Genomic DNA, 20,408 nt, shown 5'->3' with positions numbered 1-20,408 from the left:
AGGAAGGAAACAGGAAAGAAGGAAGGAAGGAAGGAAGGAAACAGGAAAGAAGGAAGGAAAGAAAGAAGGAAGGAAGGGAAATAAAGAAAGAAGGAAGGAAAGAAGGAAGGAAATAAAGAAAGAAGGAAGGAAAGAAGGAAGGAAACAGGAAAGAAGGAAGGAAATAAAGAAGGAAGGAAACAGGAAAGAAGGAAGGAAACAGGAAGGAAGGAAGGAAAGAAGGAAGGAAAGAAGGAAGGAAAGAAGGAAGGAAAGAAGGAAGGAAAGAAGGAAGGAAAGAAGGAAGGAAAGAAGGAAAGAAGGAAGGAAATAAAGAAGGAAGGAAACAGGAAAGAAGGAAGGAAAGAAGGAAGGAAAGAAGGAAGGAAAGAAGGAAGGAAAGAAGGAAGGAAACAGGAAAGAAGGAAGGAAGGAAAGAAGGAAGGAAACAGGAAAGAAGGAAGGAAGGAAGGAAGGAAGGAAGGAAACAGGAAAGAAGGAAGGAAAGAAAGAAGGAAGGAAGGGAAATAAAGAAAGAAGGAAGGAAAGAAGGAAGGAAATAAAGAAAGAAGGAAGGAAAGAAGGAAGGAAACAGGAAAGAAGGAAGGAAATAAAGAAGGAAGGAAACAGGAAAGAAGGAAGGAAACAGGAAGGAAGGAAGGAAGGAAGGAAAGAAGGAAAGAAGGAAGGAAAGAAGGAAGGAAAGAAGGAAGGAAAGAAGGAAGGAAAGAAGGAAAGAAGGAAGGAAATAAAGAAGGAAGGAAACAGGAAAGAAGGAAGGAAAGAAGGAAGGAAAGAAGGAAGGAAAGAAGGAAGGAAAGAAGGAAGGAAACAGGAAAGAAGGAAGGAAATAAAGAAGGAAGGAAACAGGAAAGAAGGAAGGAAACAGGAAGGAAGGAAGGAAAGAAGGAAGGAAAGAAGGAAGGAAAGAAGGAAGGAAGGAAGGAAAGAAGGAAGGAAAGAAGGAAGGAAACAGGAAAGAAGGAAGGAAAGAAGGAAGGAAAGAAGGAAGGAAATAAAGAAGGAAGGAAGGAAAGGAAATAAAGAAAGAAGGAAGGAAAGAAGGAAGGAAAGAAAGAAGGAAGGAAGGAAGGAAAGAAGGAAACAGGAAGGAAGGAAGGAAGAAAGGAAAGAAGGAAGGAAAGAAGGAAGGAAGGAAAGAAGGAAGGAAAGAAGGAAGGAAAGGAGGAAGGAAAGAAAGAAAGAAGGAAGGAAGGAAAGAAGGAAATAAAGAAAGAAGGAAGGAAGGAAAGAAGGAAGGAAAGAAGGAAGGAAATAAGGAAGGAAAGAAGGAAGGAAAGAAGGAAGGAAGGAAAGAAGGAAGGAAGGAAACAGGAAAGAAGGAAGGAAAGAAGGAAGGAAGGAAGGAAAGAAAGAAGGAAGGAAAGAAGGAAGGAAAGAAGGAAGGAAGGAAGGAAGGAAAGAAGGAAAGAAGGAAGGAAATAAAGAAGGAAGGAAGGAAAGAAGGAAGGAAAGAAGGAAGGAAAGAAAGAAGGAAGGAAGGAAAGAAGGAAGGAAAGAAGGAAGGAAGGAAGGAAGGAAAGAAGGAAGGAAAGAAGGAAGGAAATAAAGGAAGGAAGGAAGGAAGGAAGGAAAGAAGGAAGGAAAGAAGGAAGGAAAGAAGGAAGGAAAGAAAGAAGGAAGGAAGGAAAGAAGGAAGGAAAATAAATTAAGCATTGTGATGGGACCACCATGTATTTATGGTTTCTTCCTTTCAAGAATGCAAAAAGTTGAGACACCTCATTTTCGTGATAGGTGAGAGCCCTGGAAGGAGAACTTGTTTAAGTCTGACATTTAGGATCTTTAAAGGGAAGGTGCCGCGTTTTAATATTGTAAAAAAAAAAAAAAAAAAACCTCTTTAATTCCTTATTTTTATAAGTTATTTTCAAGTGCATAGTATTTATTGTTTTTTTTTTATTCATTTTTTTTTCTGCCACTGGGCGCCGCCATTTTCATTTGCAGGACTGTAAGTGTAGCTGCACGACACTTACAGTCTTCACATACGGCAGCCCTGGACATAGACATCTATGGAAGGCGACCCCATAGGTACCATTATAAGCTGCTCTCTGCTCTGATGTGGCCACGCCCCTTGGGCTGTCTCCACATCACAGCAGAGGCAGGAGATCGGCGCCATCTTGCTTCAGCCTACAGTGGAGTGTACCTGACTGTGAGCTCCACTGTGACTGAGAGCTGCGCTGTTGGAGGGGCAGCTCCATCTGTCTCCCCTCACACTCAGCGGCCGTTCCCTGTCCTCTGCTGCCTGGTGTGTGGCTGAATCTCTAGAATCGCTAGAGTCTGAAGTGCTGTGGTCTGATGTTCTCTTATCAGGAGCTGCAGAGAGGTAACAGAGGGGGATGGGGGAGGCTTTGTGCTGCTCCGACCTCTCACTGCAGCTCCTCACAGGACATCAGACCCTACATCTATCACTATACTGTGCTGAGCCATGTATCTAATCCTCTCCTGTCTAATACTGTCTGCTGAGACGTGTATCTAATCCTATCCTGTGCTGACCTGTGTATCTAATCCTGTGGAATACTGACTGCTGAGCCGTGTATCTAATCCTCTCCTGTGTGATACTGTCTGCTGAGCCGTGTATCTAATCCTATCCTGTGCTGACCTGTGTATCTAATCCTGTGGAATACTGACTGCTGAGCCGTGTATCTAATCCTCTCCTGTGCTGACCTGTGTATCTAATCCTCCTGTGGAATACTGACTGCTGAGCCGTGTATCTAATCCTATCCTGTGTGATACTGTCTGCTGAGCCGTGTATCTAATCCTCTCCTGTGTAATACTGTCTGCTGAGCCGTGTATCTAATCCTATCCTGTGCTGACCTGTGTATCTAATCCTCCTGTGGAATACTGACTGCTGAGCCGTGTATCTAATCCTATCCTGTGCTGACCTGTGTATCTAATCCTGTGGAATACTGACTGCTGAGCCGTGTATCTAATCCTCTCCTGTGTGATACTGTCTGCTGAGCCGTGTATCTAATCCTATCCTGTGCTGACCTGTGTATCTAATACTGTGGAATACTGACTGCTGAGCCGTGTATCTAATCCTATCCTGTGTGATACTGTCTGCTGAGCCGTGTATCTAATCCTCTCCTGTGTAATACTGTCTGGTGAGCCGTGTATCTAATCCTATCCTGTGTGATAGTGTCTGCTGAGTCGTGTATCTAATCCTCTCCTGTGCTGACCTGTGTATCTAATCCTCCTGTGGAATACTGACTGCTGAGCCGTGTATCTAATCCTATCCTGTGTGATACTGTCTGCTGAGCCGTGTATCTAATCCTCTCCTGTGTAATACTGTCTGCTGAGCCGTGTATCTAATCCTATCCTGTGCTGACCTGTGTATCTAATCCTGTGGAATACTGACTGCTGAGCCGTGTATCTAATCCTCTCCTGTGCTGACCTGTGTATCTAATCCTCCTGTGGAATACTGACTGCTGAGCCGTGTATCTAATCCTCTCCTGTGTGATACTGTCTGCTGAGCCGTGTATCTAATCCTCTCCTGTGTGATACTGTCTGGTGAACCGTGTATCTAATCCACTTCTATGCACTCCCCTCCTCCCTGCATATCTTTCCCCATTGCACACACAACTCAATGCGTGCGATAACAGGAGCTGCGGGCGTCATGCTGTATTATGGCATTATGTGAGATCTATATGACGGTATTATGTGATCTGTATGGTGGTATTATGCTTGATCAGTATTGTGAGAATTATATGGTGGTATTGTGTGTGATCTATATGGCGGTATTATGTGAGAACACTGGCAGCATTATGTGTGATCTATATGGCGGTATTATGTGAGAACACTATGGCAGTATTATGTGTGATCTATATGGCGGTATGTGAGAACACTATGGCAGTATTATGTGTGATCTATATGGCGGTATTATGTGAGAACACTATGGCAGTATTATGTGATCTATATGGCGGTATTATGTGAGAACACTGGCGGTATTATGTGTGATCTATATGGCAGTATTATGTGAGAACACTGGCGGTATTATGTGTGATCTATATGGTGGTATATGAGAACACTGGCGGTATTGTATGTGATCTATATGGCGGTATTATGTGAGAACACTGGCGTTATTATGTGTGATCTATATGGCAGTATTATGTGAGAACACTGGCGGTATTGTGTGTGATCTATATGGTGGTATGTGAGAACACTGGCGGTATTATGTGTGATCTATATGGCGGTATTATGTGAGAACACTGGCGGTATTATGTGTGATCTATATGGCGGTATTATGTGAGAACACTGGCGGTATTATGTGTGATCTATATGGCGGTATTATGTGAGAACACTGGCGGTATTATGTGTGATCTATATGGTGGTATTATGTGAGAACACTGGCGGTATTATGTGTGATCTATATGGTGGTATTATGTGAGAACTGTATGACAGTATTGTGTGATCTATTTGATAGTATTGTGTGTGATCTATATGGCGGTATTATGTGAGAACACTATGGCAGTATTATCTTCAGAAAGCGGACCCATTCTATGGTGGTTCTGGCTGAGCACCTGCACGCGGGTCTGGGGTAATAGAGGGGGCAGCATGACCTCCAGTTAGGTGCAGTCAGGGGAAGGCTGGTGAGGTAGCTGAAGAGAGGGGTCTCATTTTTATCGTTACTATATGGCTACATTTCCTTCCCAGCGTCACCCCAGACTGCGCCTGTCGCCTCGCTTTCACACATCACCAGGACAGGATGGGGAAGACAGGATCTGAGGAGGGGAATGGGGTCTGCATGCAAAGTCTGGATCAGAACAGGCCGTCAATCCGCAGAAATGTTTCCTGGATTTCTGTGGAGCAGACGGTCCATCCATGTGTATAAAAGACAGCGCTCTATGTACAATCCCTGGCTGCTCCGCACACCGAACAGGGGGCCCCTATAGACCAGCACACTGCTCTCCTGAAATACTCTGTGCTGCTGTCACCCTGCTCCCTCCACCACCTATCTCCCAGAATCCTTGCTGCCTGCCATCCTCGGTGACTGTCTACTTGTCAGTATAAGGCTGCTTTCACACTAGCGTCGGTACGGGCCCATCGCAGTGCGTCGTACCGACGCATGCTGTGAAAGAAATGCCCGACGTGGGCAGCGGAAGCAGTCTTACGACGCTTCCGCTGCCCCATTGTAAGGTCTGGGGAGGATGGGGCGGAGTTTCTGCCGTGCATGTGCGGTCGAAAATGGCGGACTCGACGCACAAACGTTACATGTAACTTTTTTTGTGGCGGCGGTCCACCAAAACATGACGCAACCGTCGCACGACAGTTGTGACGTGTGGCAATACGTCGCAATGCGTCGGTAATGTTAGTCTATGGGGAAAAAACGCATCCTGCAGACAACTTTGCAGGATGCATTTTTTCTCCTGAACGACGCATTGCAACGTACAGCCAACAACGCTAGTGTGAAAGTAGCCTAAGGCTGCCGTCCACTAGCAGTATTTGGTCAGTATTTTACCTCAGTATTTGTAAGCCAAAACCAGGAGTGGGTGATAAATGCAGAAGTGGTGACATGTTTCTATTATAGTTTTCCTCTAATTGTTCCTCTCCTGGTTTTGGCTTACAAATACTGAGGTAAAATACTGACCAAATACTGATAGTGTGACGGCTGCCATACTCTGCAGTCACCAACAAAATGGCTGCTCACTGGGTTCCTGAATATCATCCTCTCTCATCCCTTAGCAAACACCCAGAAGGGGAGGAGAGGAGACATCACACAGGTCAGCAGACTCCGCCCATAATTACTGCAGTGCTGTAATGTGAGCTAGTTGTACACTAGGTTTTTCTGAAATTTTGGCAGCTGCTCCCCCTAGTGTTGAAAAGTGGAAATTCCAAAACTTTTCAAATTATTTTTCATATTTTACTAAATTATAAACAAATGATAATATTTTTTAAGAAAATGTAATCATTAACCCCTTTACCCCCACGGGTGGTTTGCACGTTAATGACCGGGCCAATTTTTACAATTCTGACCACTGTCCCTTTATGAGGTTATAACTCTGGAACGCTTCAATGGATCCTGGTGATTCTGACATTGTTTTCTCGTGACATATTGTACTTCATGACAATGGTAAAAATTATTTGATAGTACCTGCGTTTATTTGTGAAAAAAACGGAAATTTGGCGAAAATTATGAAAATTTCGCAATTTTCCAACTTTGAATTTTTATGCAATTAAATCACAGAGATATGTCACACAAAATACTTAATAAATAACATTTCCCCCATGTCTACTTTACATCAGCACAATTTTGGAACCAAAATTTTTTTTTGTTAGGGAGTTATAAGGGTTAAAAGTTGACCAGCAATTTCTCATTTCTACAACACCATTTTATTTTAGGGACCACATCTCATTTGAAGTCATTTTGAGGGGTCTATATGATAGAAAATACCCAAGTGTGACACCATTCTAAAAACTACACCCCTCAAGGTGCTCAAAACCATATTCAAGAAGTTAATTAACCCTTCTGGTGCTTCACACGAATTTTTTGAATGTTTAAATAAAAATGAACATTTAACTTTTTTTCACAAAAAATGTAATTCAGCTCCAATTTGTTTTATTTTACCAAGGGTAACAGGAGAAAATGGACCCCAAACATTGTTGTACAATTTGTCCTGAGTATGCCAATACCCCACATGTGGGGGTAAACCACTGTTTGGGTGCATGGCAGAGCTCGGAAGCGAAGGAGTGCCATTTGACTTTTCAATGCAAAATTGACTGGAATTGAGATGGGACGCCATGTTTCGTTTGGAGAGCCACTGATGTGGCTAAACATTGAAACCCCCCACAAGTGACACCATTTTGGAAAGTAGACCCCCTAAGGAACTTATCTAGAGGTGTGGTGAGCACTTTGACCCACCAAGTGCTTCACAGAAGTTTATAATGTAGAACCGTAAAAATAAAAAATCATATTTTTTCACAAAAATTATCTTTTTGCCCCCAATTTTTTATTTTCCCAAGGGTAAGAGAAGAAATTGGACCCCAAAAGTTGTTGTACAATTTGTCCTGAGTACGCGGATACCCCATATGTGGGGGTAAACCACTGTTTGGGTGGATGGGAGAGCTCGGAAGGGAAGGAGCGCCGTTTGACTTTTCAAAGCAAAATTGACAGGAATTGAGATGGGACGCCATGTTGCGTTTGAAGAGCCACTGATGTGCCTAAACATTGAAACCCCCCACAAATGACACCATTTTGGAAAGTAGACCCCCTAAGGAACTTATCTAGAGGTGTGGTGAGCACTTTGACCCACCAAGTGCTTCACAGAAGTTTATAATGCAGAGCCGTAAAAATAAAACAACATTTTTTTCCCACAAAAATTATTTTTTTAGCCCCCAGTTTTGTATTTTCCTGAGGGTAACAGGAGAAATTGGACCCCAAAATTTGTTGCCCAATTTGTCCTGAGTGCGATGATACACCATATGTGGGGGGAACCACTGTTTGGGCACATGGGAGGGCTCAGAAGGGAAGGAGTGCCATTTGAATGCAGACTTAGATGGAATGGTCTGCAGGTGTCACATTGCGTTTGCAGAGCCCCTAATGTACCTAAACAGTAGAAACCCCCCACAAGTGACACCATTTTGGAAAGTAGACCCCCTAAGGAACTTATCTAGATGTGTGCTGAGCGCTTTGACCCACCAAGGGCTTCACAGAAGTTTATAATGGAGAGCCGTAAAAATAAAACAAAAATTTTTTCCCACAAAAATTATTTTTTAGCCCCCAGTTTTGTATTTTCCCGAGGGTAAAAGGAGAAATTCGACCCCACAATTTGTTGTCCAATTTGTCCTGAGTGCGCTGATACCCCATATGTGGGGGGGAACCACTGTTTGGGTGCATGGGAGGGCTCGGAAGGGAAGGAGCTCCATTTGGAATGAGGACTTAGATGGAATGGTCTGCAGGTGTCACATTGCATTTGCAGAGCCCCTAATGTACCTAAACAGTAGAAACCTTCCACAAGTGACACCATTTTGGAAACTAGACCCCCTAAGGAACTCATCTAGATGTGTTGTGATAGCTTTGAACCCCCAAGTGTTTCACTACAGTTTGTAACGCAGAGCCGTGAAAATTAAAAAAAAAAAATCTTTCCCCCCAAAATTATTTTTTAGCCCCCAGTTTTGTATTTTCCCGAGGGTAAGAGGAGAAATTCGACCCCAAAAGTTGTTGTCCAATTTGTCCTGAGTACGCCGATACCCCGTATGTTGGGGGAAACCAACGTTTGAGCGCATGGCAGAGCTCGGAAGAGAAGGAGCGCCATTTGGAATGCAGACTTAGATGGAATGGTCTGCAGACGTCACATTGCGTTTGCAGAACCCCTAATGTACCTAAACAGTAGAAACCCCCCACAAGTGACCCCATATTGGAAACTAGACCCCCCAGGGAACTAATCTAGATGTGTTGTGAGAACTTTGAACCCCCAAGTGTTTCACTACAGTTTATAACGCAGAGCCGTGAAAATAAAAAATCTTTTTTTTTCCCACAAAAAATATGTTTTAGCCCCGAGTTTTGTATTTTCCCAAGGGTAGCAGGAGAAATTGGACCCCAAAAGTTGTTGTCCTATTTGTCCTGAGTACGCTGATACCCCATATGTTGGGGTAAACCCCTGTTTGGGCACACGGGAGAGCTCGGAAGGGAAGAAGCACTGTTTTACTTTTTCAACGCAGAATTGGCTGGAATTGAGATCGGACGCCATGTCGCGTTTGGAGAGCCCCTGATGTGCCTAAACAGTGGAAACCCCCCAATTATAACTGAAACCCTAATCCAAACACATCCCTAACCCTAATCCCAACAGTAACCCTAACCACACCTCTAACCCTGACACACCCCTAACCCTAATCCCAACCCTATTCCCAACCGTAAATGTAATCGAAACCCTAACTGTAACTTTAGCCCCAACCCAAACTGTAGCCCTAGCCCTAACCCTAGCCCTAACCCTAATCCTAACCCTAGCCCTAACCCTAGCCCTAACCCTAGCCCTAACCCTAACCCTAGCCCTAACCCTAGCCCTAACCCTAACCCTAGCCCTAACCCTAGCCCTAACCCTAGCCCTAACCCTAGCCCTAACTCTAACCCTAGCCCTAATGGGAAAATGGAAATAAATACATTTTTTTAATTTTTCCCTAACTAAGGGGGTGATGAAGGGGGGTTTGATTTACTTTTATAGTGGGTTTTTTAGCGGATTTTTATGATTGGCAGCCGTCACACACTGAAAGACGCTTTTTATTGCAAAAAATATTTTTTGCGTTACCACATTTTGAGAGCTATAATTTTTCTATATTCTGGTCCAGAGTCATGTGAGGTCTTGGTTTTTGCGGGACGAGTTGATGTTTTTATTGGTAACATTTTCGGGCACGTGACATTTTTTGATCGCTTTTTATTCCGATTTTTGTGAGGCAGAATGACCAAAAACCAGCTATTCATGAATTTCTTTTGGGGGAGGCGTTTATACCGTTCCGCGTTTGGTAAAATTGATGAAGCAGTTTTATTCTTCGGGTCAGTACGATTACAGCGACACCTCATTTATATCATTTTTTTATGTTTTGGCGCTTTTATACGATAAAAACTATTTTATAGAAAAAATAATTATTTTTGCATCGCTTTATTCTCAGGACTATAACTTTTTTTTTTTTTTGCTGATGATGCTGTATGGCGGCTCGTTTTTTGCGGGACAAGATGACGTTTTCAGCGGTACCATGGTTAGTTATAGCTGTCTTTTTGATCGCGTGTTATTCCACTTTTTGTTCGGCGGTATGATAATAAAGAGTTGTTTTTTGCCTCGTTTTTTTTTTTTTTTTCTTACGGTGTTTACTGAAGGGGTTAACTAGTGGGCCAGTTTTATAGGTCGGGCCGTTACGGACGCGGCGATACTAAATATGTGTACTTTTATTGTTTTTTTTTTTTTATTTAGATAAAGAAATGTATTTATGGGAATAATATTTTTATTTTTTTTTTCATTATTTTGGAATATTTTTTTAAATTTTTTTTTACACATTTGAAATTTTTTTTTTTTACTTTTTTACTTTGTCCCAGGGGGGGACATCACAGATCAGTGATCTGACAGTTTGCACAGCACTCTGTCAGATCACTGATCTGACATGCAGCGCTGCAGCCTTCACAGTGCCTGCTCTGAGCAGGCTCTGTGAAGCCACCTCCCTCCCTGCAGGACCCGGATCCGCGGCCATCTTGGATCCGGGGCTGGAGGGAGCAGGGAGGGAGGTGAGACCCTCGCAGCAACGCGATCACATCGCGTTGCTGCGGGGGGCTCAGGGAAGCCCGCAGGGAGCCCCCTCCCTGCGCGGTGCTTCCCTGTACCGCCGGCACATCGCGATCATCTTTGATCGCGGTGTGCCGGGGGTTAATGTGCCGGGGGCGGTCCGTGACAGGTCCTGGCACATAGTGCCGGATGTCAGCTGCGATAAACAGCTGACACCCGGCCGCGATCGGCGGCCCTCCCCCCGTGAGCGCTGCCGATCGCCTATGACGTACTATTGCGTCCTTGGGAAGTAAAGCCCACCCCACATGGACGCAATAGTACGTCTAATGGCAGAAAGGGGTTAATTGTATACATTTTTACAATTTCTGAAAAAAAAATTTTTTTGATGGCACCTTCCCTTTAATTACATATTTTATAAATGAACAAAATCAAACTAATGCTTTCGGTTTTACTGGAGCCCTTAGAATTAATTCAGTATGCCTAAGTGACCAGGGGACGAGAAAAGGTTGTGCTCCCCTGATCACACGTTTCGGAATATATCTCACTAGAAACATTACATCACGGTAACTCCATGATCGGTACGTGGGCCCATGTGGCGAGACTATTTTTCACCACTTTAGATTATTTCTGCAAACATCCTATCTGCTTATCTATTCGTACAGCGGGTGATATAAGTGTTCAACACGTCACCAATTTTCTTAGTAAATAGGGTTGTCAGTAACAACCCAACCAATCCACACAGGCAAAGAAATCAAATCATAGATGTCCATAAATTATGTGTAATAATGAGAAATGACACAGGGGAAAAAGAACTGAACACGCTTAGTGAAATGTAATACTTCATACAAAAGCCATTGTTAGTGATGACAGCTTCAAGATGCCTCCAGTATGGAGAAACTAGTTGCATACATTGCTCAGGTGTGATTCTGCCCCATTCTTCCACACAAACACTTTCCAAATCCTGAAGCTTCTGTGGGCTCCTTCTATGAACTCTGAGCTTTTGTTCCTTTCAAAGATCTTCCATTGGATTCACATCAGGTGACTGGTTCAGCCATTCCAGCAGCTTTATTTTCTCTCTGAAACCAATTGAGAGTTTCCTTGGCTGTGTGTTTGAGATCATTGTCTTGCTGAAATGTCCATCCTCATTTCATCTTCATCATCCTGGTAGATGGCAGCAGATTTTTATAAAGAATGTGTCGGTACATTTGTCCATTCATCCGGTCTTCAATTATAAGACGTTTGTCAGTGCCGCATGCTGGAAAACCGCCCCACACCATGATGTTCCCACCACAAAACTTAAATGTTAGAATAAAGGTTTTGCGGTGGCATGCAGTGCCTTTTGGCCTCCAACCAAGGTGTGTGTTATGGCATCCAAAGAATTCAATTTTGGTCTCATCCAACCAGACTATTTTTTCCTAGAATTTTACAGGCTTGTCTTAATGTTGTTGAGCAAACTGTAAATGCACTTTAACATGCTTTTTGTTGAGCAATGGAGTCTTTAGTGGTGAGCGTGCATACAGGCCATGGAGAATGAGTGCATTACTTAAAGTTTGCTTTAATACTGTACATGCCGATTCCAGGACTTTCTGTATCTCTGCACTGATGGTCCATGGGTCTTCGACAACTCTTCTGATAATTTCTTTCACTCCACTGTCTGAAATCTTGCGGGGAGCACCTGGTCATGGCCAATTTGATGAAATTATGTTCTTTTCACTTCCGGATCATTGCCACAACAATACTTACTGGAATCTTCACTTTAGAAATTCTTGTGTAACCAATGCCATCAGTATGCTTTGCAACAATAAGGTATCAAAAGGTCTTAAGACAGTTCACTGGTATTATCTATAATGAGATGTTTCTTGGTAATGAAACACCTTTTTATAGGCCATCAGTTGAACCAGCTGATATCATATTACCCATAATTTATGGACATCTATGGTTTGGTTTCTTTGCCTTTGTGGATTGGATGGGTTGTTACTGACTTCTGGTAAGAATTTCATGTCAACAGCATCGTTAGAAATATATTCCCTTAGAAAATTGCTGATGTGTTCAATCCTTATTTCACCCGCAGTAAATGTATGCAATCAATACTCTACACTGCACTGTTCATGCAAAAATGGCTTGATTGATGCAACATTTTTAATATAATCATGGACAAACAGCTATGATTTCCTGAATTTGGTGAAAAAACTACAAGTGCACCCCAGAACAGTTCCTGTGTGTGAGAATAAAGAACCCGTGTGAGGTTAGATTATCTAGTGCTGAAATCTGCCCAGTTGATCACACGGCTTAGGCTGAATGAGAAATCTGCGCATGTTTACAGCGTTTAAGCCAAAAACTCGGTGTAAACTGAGATTACTCTCTGCAAGAGATTTTCACCTAAAGTTTTAAATTTTTTTTTTTTTTTAAATGTCCCTTTCTATAAAACAACACTTGCTTTACTCAATGCCAGACTTTGTTGTCAATAAAGTAAAGAACTTGTCTAAAATACATAAAAAACGTGTTCCAATATTAAACTTTTTTTTAATGCAAATTTCAGTTGGGCAAATTTATCGTACTGATCTTCAGAGAATCTTGAAAAAAAAAAAAAAAAAGACGTTCATTGTCTCCTGACCCCTCCCATTTGTGACAGTGGGTGGGGCTTATTGTGTATGGTTCGCCATAGGGGGTTGATATAGCACCTAGTAGTGCCAGGAGTCCGACACCAGCTGTTCTCCAGCATCTGGTGTTGTCTTCCTTTTGGTCCCGCTCCCCTCCGTTCCTGAGATATAGCCCTTCTTCCCTATATATAAATCTATTTTTATTAGCCAACTCTGCATGGTCCTCAAGAAGATTCCCACAGAGAAGCGTTAATGACCACGCCCCTTTGGATAAATAGACTAGATTTACCGTATATACATAGAAGAGGAGACCATATCTCAGAAATGGAGAGTCCAACAAACAGGCTCCCCATACACGTGTTGTGAGTGTCACACAGCCCGCGACACATGCAGCTGCGGCGCTATAGCTATTCGGATAAGGAGTTATCTGAAGCTTTCGCTCATTCCTAGTATAGATATGTCATAGGTTGCTTCTCCCTCTTTGATGCGGACTCTGGCGCTGAGCCGCATCTTTTCATGCACAAGACAGCTGATTTGATAAGCTGTCACATGCCCCCAACAGCCATGGGTGGAACAGCGATCCAACTGCGGCGGTTAATATGATAAATGCCACTGACAATCTGACAGTGGCATGTAACTCGCGCAAGCCGAAAGTGTTATAAACCCAATCCGTTGGCGCCCCTGACACATGATCGCAGGGCACCGATGGGTTGGCATGACAAGAGGCTGCAGAAGACCCCTATGCCCATATTCTTCACAGATTATTTTTTTCAACATTTATTAATCCCACATGAAGTTGTGGGAAGTTGTGTCAATCCCTTTGATAAAACACTGCTATAGACTGACAGAAAGAAGGCTGTTTGTCAAACTCCCTACATGCCGTAGTTGCAATGGCATCCGTGGCATTTGCAGGGTTAACCTGCAGGGATAAGTGAGGCATAATGTACATGCGTATTCTTAGGCGGCAAATGACACCCCATCAGCACATAAAAGTACGTCAATAAGCTCCAAAGACCTGCTGTCTCCTGAGCCACCAGTCCCAACGAGCCACATACTTACAAGAAGCTGTTTCAGCCCCAAAAACGTCTGTTCTACAGAATTTGCGGTGAGGACCTGTCTTTTCATGGCAGCTTGTTCCCCCAAGAAGCGCAGCATAAGTTCCCGGACCGCATCACCCTGAAACAGGAGAAACATGTTCAGCATACACACAACATTAAAACCAATCCTAACCTATGGCTCGTTGAAGATTCCTCCAAAATATGTGATACTATGTAGACAGCAGCAAAGACATGATGCCAAGAGGCCACCAAGAATGACTGATGGTGGACGTTTTGTTTTTGTCCATGCACTAATTAACTCCCGCGAATGTCATATTATGCATATATAACCCCCCCCCCCCCCCCGGCTAACACTTCAGTACTTAAGATGGCCATGAGCTTTGCATTAAGCTACCCAGACGCACATGTTATTTGTATGGGTGACTTCAACTTAGTTATGGACAGTAATTTAGATAGAATGCGATTGGGAGATGGGTCGCCTGGGGAACCTTTGTCTTCTTCTTCTTCCTCGACCCCGACTCAGTTGGCACTGTTCATGGAAGGTAGCGGCTGGATAGATCTATGGAGGATGCATCGCCCCGGGGAGAGGGGATATACCTGCCACTCATCCACTAGAAGCTCCCTCTCTCGCATAGATTATATCTTCGGATCCGGCGACCTAGTGCGGTGGGTGGATAGTGTGGAACACGGTAATAGAGGGACCTCAGACCACAGTCCGATTATTCTTAAACTTGTGTTTGGGACATTAAATAATGGTAGAGTATGGAAATTGAATCCCTTTTGGCTTACACTAATGGATTCGGACGATAGGACAGTTGACCAGCTGAACTGCTTCATTCAGTCCCACTCAAAACTTCAGAATATTAATTTATTTTGGGATACACTTAAGGCATATCTAAGGGGCTGTCTGTCTTCTACAATCTCATATATTAAAAGGGTAACATCGAGGGAGGACGACGAGATTGAACAACGTTTGAGAAATGCTGAGGCAACATATACAGCTGACCAGACTAATGATAATAGGGTTGAGTGGTTGACTCTGCAAAGACTATACGCCCAACACATAGACACCAAGTCTAAGCATAAGTTGTTTTTTACGCGACAATCGTACTTTGAAATGGGGAATCAGGCGGGGAAATTTCTGGCCTACTTGGTGCGTCAACACAACACATCTAACATGATATTACAAATTCGCTCACTGGACGGCTCACTGAATTCCACCACTGAGGGAATACTTCAATGTTTTTCTAACTATTATAAGGGGCTGTATGAATCTAAGAGCGGTTTCAGTGTTTCCGATTGTCTGGGATATTTGTCCGATATAACATTCCCTGTGCTGAGTTCCGCCCAGCAGACCTTTATGGACGCTGAATTTACCCTGGAGGAAGTGGAGCAAGCTATAACAGATATGGCCTCTGGGAAGGCCCCTGGGCCAGACGGCTTCCCTGTAGAGTTGTATAGGAGATACCAGGGGATACTGGCTCCGCTTTTATTGAAAGTATTTAAAGAGATATGGAAGGGAGGGTGTCTACCTGATACTTTTTATGAGGCACATATTATTGTACTTAAGAAGGAGGGGAAAGATCCTTTGGAATGCGGATCCTATCGTCCCATATCCCTGGTAAACGTGGATTACAAGATCCTTGCTAAGATACTGGCTACCAGGTTGAACTCCATTATACTAGATATTATACATCCAGATCAAACTGGCTTTATGCCCGGTAAGAGCACCTTTATAAATATTAGACGGATCCAGTCGGTGATTCAGTACAGTTCTTTGTTACCAGACAATGCCTGGGCATTGGCGTCGCTGGACGCAGCCAAGGCGTTCGACACACTTGAATGGCCCTTTTTGTCCACTTGTCTGCAGAAATATGGCTTTGGGGAGAAATTTTTGAAATGGGTTGGTGTGTTGTATCTGAAACCCAAGGCCCGTATAGTTGTCAACGGCTCTATGTCTGAACCTTTTTCACTATATAGGGGAACCCGTCAAGGGTGTCCCCTCTCTTCGGCCCTATTTGCTCTAGCAATAGAGGCATTGGCTGTGCGTTTGCGCTCAACCCCTGGTATTGATGGTATTAAAATAGCGGACCGCACCGACATCATTGGTTTATATGCTGATGATATGATAATATTCATGGATAGGGCAGAAGAAACGTTGCCAAAAATAATTGCTACCATAAATAAATTTAGTGGGTTCTCAGGCCTATATATTAATTGGGATAAATCTGCCCTATTACCTCTATCTCAACTCCCAGCACCCAATCTTAATACTCTTTCTTTACTGCCCATAGTGTCTAAATTTAACCCCTTTCTGACATCGGACGTACTATCCCGTCGAGGTGGGGTGGGCCCCCATGACCACGGACGGGATAGTACGTCCAGCGCGATCGGCGGCGCTCATGGGGGGAGCGCGGCCGAGTGTCAGCTGCCTATCGCAGCTGACATCCGGCACTATGTGCCAGGAGTGGTCACGGACCGCTCCCGGCACATTAACCCCCGGCACACCGCGATCAAACATGATCGCGATGTGCCGGCGGTGCAGGGAAGCATCGCGCAGGGAGGGGGCTCCCTGCGGGCTTCCCTGAGCCCCCCGCAGAAACGCGATGTGATCGCGTTGCTGCGAGGGTCTTACCTCCCTCCCTGCTTGTTCCAGGCCCGGATCCAAGATGGCCGCGGATCCGGGTCCTGCAGGGAGGGAGGTGGCTTCACAGAGCCTGCTCAGAGCAGGCACTGTGAAGCAGCCTGCACTGCTCTCAGATCGGTGATCTGACAGAGTGCTGTGCACACGGTCAGATCACTGATCTGTGATGTCCCCCCCTGGGATGTGAAAAAGTTAAAAAAAAAATTTTCAAAATGTGTAAAAAAAAAAAAAAAAAAAAAAATATTCCTAAATAATGAAAAAAAAAAAATATATATATTATTCCCCTAAATACATTTCTTTATCTAAATAAAAAAAAAAACCAATAAAAGTACACATATTTAGTATCGCCGTGTCCGTAACGGCCCGACCTATAAAACTGGCCCACTAGTTAACCCCTTCAGTAAACACCGTAAGAAAAAAAAACGAGGCAAAAAACAACGCTTTATTATCATACCGCCGAACAAAAAGTGGAATAACACGCGATCAAAAAGACAGATATAAATAACTATGATACCGCTGAAAGCGTCATCTTGTCCCGCAAAAAACGAGCCGCCATACAGCATCATCAGCAAAAAAAAAAAAAAGTTATAGTCCTGAGAATAAAGCGATGCAAAAATAATTATTTTTTCTATAAAATAGTTTTTATCGTATAAAAGCGCCAAAACATAAAAAAATGATATAAATGAGGTGTCGCTGTAATCGTACTGACCCGAAGAATAAAACTGATTGATCAATTTTACCAAACGCGGAACGGTATAAACGCCTCCCCCAAAAGAAATTCATGAATAGCTGGTTTTTGGTCATTCTGCCTCACAAAAATCGGAATAAAAAGCGATCAAAAAATGTAACGTGCCCGAAAATGTTACCAATAAAAACGTCAACTCGTCCCGCAAAAAACAAGACCTCACATGACTCTGTGAACCAAAATATGGAAAAATTATAGCTCTCAAAATGTGGTAACGCAAAAAATATTTTTTGCAATAAAAAGCGTCTTTCAGTGTGTGACGGCTGCCAATCATAAAAATCCGCTAAAAAACCCGCTATAAAAGTAAATCAAACCCCCCTTCATCACCCCCTTAGTTAGGGAAAAATTAAAAAAATGTATTTATTTCCATTTTTCCATTAGGGTTAGGGCTAGGGTTAGGGCTAGGGTTAGGGTTAGGGCTAGGGTTAGGGTTAAAGCTACAGTTAGGGTTGGGGCTAAAGTTACGGTTAGGGTTTAGATTACATTTACAGTTGGGAATAGGGTTGGGATTAGGGGTGTGTCAGGGTTAGAGGTGTGGTTAGGGTTACTGTTGGGATTAGGGTTAGGGGTGTGTTTGGATTAGGGTTTCAGTTATAATTGGGGGGTTTCCACTGTTTAGGCACAGCAGGGGCTCTCCAAACGCGACATGGCGTCCGATCTCAATTCCAGCCAATTCTGTGTTGAAAAAGTAAAACATTGCTTCTTCCCTTCCGAGCTCTCCAGTGTGCCCAAACAGGGGTTTACCCCAACATATGGGGTATCAGTGTACTCAGGACAAATAGGACAACAACTTTTGGGGTCCAATTTCTCCTGTTACCCTTGGGAAAATACAAAATTGGGGGCTAAAAAATAATTTTTGTGGGAAAAAAAAGATTTTTTATTTTCACGGCTCTGCGTTATAAACTGTAGTGAAACACTTGGGGGTTCAAAGTTCTCACAACACATCTAGATAAGTTCCATGGGGGGGTCTAGTTTCCAATATGGGGTCACTTGTGGGGGATTTCTACTGTTTAGGTACATTAGGGGTTCTGCAAACGCAATGTGACGCCTGCAGACCATTCCATCTAAGTCTGCATTCCAAATGGCACTCCTTCCCTTCCGAGCCCTCCCATGCGCCCAAACGGTGGTTCCCCCCAACATATGGGGTATCAGCGTACTCAGGACAAATTGGACAACAACTTTTGGGGTCCAATTTCTCCTGTTACCCTCGGGAAAATACAAAACTGGAGGCTAAAAAATAATTTTTGTGGGAAAAATTTTTTGTTTTATTTTTACGGCTCTCCATTATAAACTTCTGTGAAGCCCTTGGTGGGTCAAAGTGCTCACGACACATGTAGATAAGTTCCTTAGGGGGTCTACTTTCCAAAATGGTGTCACTTGTGGGGGGTTTCTACTGTTTAGGTACATTAGGGGCTCTGCAAACGCAATGTGACACCTGCAGACCATTCCATCTAAGTCTGCATTCAAATGGCACTCCTTCCCTTCCGAACCCTCCCATGCGCCCAAACAGTGGTTCCCCCCACATATGGTGTATCATCGCACTCAGGACAAATTGGGCAACAAATTTTGGGGTCCACTTTCTCCTGTTACCCTCGGGAAAATACAAAACTGGGGGCTAAAAAAATAATTTTTGTGGGAAAAATTTTTTGTTTTATTTTTACGGCTCTGCATTATAAACTTCTGTGAAGCACTTGGTGGGTCAAAGTGCTCACCACACCTCTAGATAAGTTGCTTAGGGGGTCTACTTTCCAAAATGGTGTCACTTGTGAGGGGTTCCAATGTTTAGGCACATCAGGGGCTCTCCAAACGCAACATGGCGTCCCATCTCAATTCCTGTCAATTTTGCATTGAAAAGTCAAACGGCGCTCCTTCACTTCCGAGCTCTCCCATCCGCCCAAACAGTGGTTTACCCCCACATATGGGGTATCAGCGTACTCAGGACAAATTGTACAACAACTTTTGGGGTCCAATTACTTCTCTTACCCTTGGAAAAATAAAAAATTGGGGGCGGAAAGTTAATTTTTGTGAAAAAAAGATTTTTTATTTTTACGGTTCTACAGTATAAACTTCTGTGAAGCACTTGGTGGGTCAAAGTGCTCACCACACCGCTAGATAAGTTCCTTACGGGGTATACTTTCCAAAATGGTGTCAGTTGTGGGGGGGTTTCAATGTTTAGGCACATCAGGGGCTCTCCAAACGAAACATGGCGTCCCATCTCAATTCCAGTCAATTTTGCATTGAAAAGTCAAATGGCGCTCTTTCGCTTCCGAGCTCTGCCATGCGCCCAAACAGTGGTTTACCCCCACATGTGGAGTATTGTCGAACTCAGGACAAATTGTACAACAATGTTTGGGGTCCATTTTCTCCTGTTACCCTTGGTAAAATCAAACAAATTGGAGCTGAATTACATTTTTTGTGAAAAAAAGTTAAATGTTCATTTTTATTTAAACATTCAGAAAATTTCTGTGAAGCACCAGAAGGGTTAATAAACTTCTTGAATATGGTTTTGAGCACCTTGAGGGGTGTAGTTTTTAGAATGGTGTCACACTTGGGTATTTTCTATCATATAGACCCCTCAAAATGACTTCAAATGAGATGTGGTCCCTAAAAAAAAATGGTGTTGTAGAAATGAGAAATTGCTGGTCAACTTTTAACCCTTATAACTCCCTAACAAAAAAAATTTTGCTTCCAAAATTGTGCTGATGTAAAGTAGACATGTGGGAAATGTTACTTATTAAGTATTTTGTGTGACATATCTCTGTGATTTAATTGCATAAAAATTCAAAGTTGGAAAATTGCGAAATTTTCATAATTTTCGCCAAATTTCCGTTTTTTTTCACAAATAAACGCAGGTACTATCAAAGAATTTTTACCATTGTCATGAAGTACAATATGTCACGAGAAAACAATGTCAGAATCACTGGGATCCGTTGAAGCGTTCCAGAGTTATAACCTCACAAAGGGACAGTGGTCAGAATTGTAAAAATTGGCCCGGTCATTAACGTGCAAACCACCCTTGGGGGGGTAAAGGGGTTAAGTACCTGGGTATTTACATGTCCCAGCGCAGTGGGTCAGATCTACAGCTCAATGTTCTCCCCCTGTTGGAATACACTAAATTGAAATTTGCATCTTGGAGTAAGCTTCCATTGTCCGTAGCAG

General features: G+C 43.3%; 1 protein-coding gene across 2 annotated transcripts in view; it reads right to left on the bottom strand.

Annotated features, from left to right (window-relative positions):
• The window catches only part of TRAPPC12 (trafficking protein particle complex subunit 12), a 148,766-nt gene that overhangs the window by 103,245 nt on the left and 25,113 nt on the right, over positions 1 to 20,408 (bottom strand). For both annotated transcript variants that reach the window (XM_069728040.1, XM_069728041.1), the window contains exon 3: positions 13,862 to 13,978. In XM_069728040.1, the coding sequence (XP_069584141.1) occupies positions 13,862 to 13,978 (117 nt within the window). The remainder of the gene's footprint in view (positions 1 to 13,861; positions 13,979 to 20,408) is intronic.

The sequence above is a fragment of the Ranitomeya imitator genome, chromosome 5 (genome assembly GCF_032444005.1).
Source record: "Ranitomeya imitator isolate aRanImi1 chromosome 5, aRanImi1.pri, whole genome shotgun sequence".
NCBI classification, from domain to species: Eukaryota; Metazoa; Chordata; class Amphibia; order Anura; family Dendrobatidae; genus Ranitomeya; species Ranitomeya imitator.
Note: the sequence above shows the minus strand (reverse complement) of the source record. Positions and strands in the feature narration are given on the sequence as shown.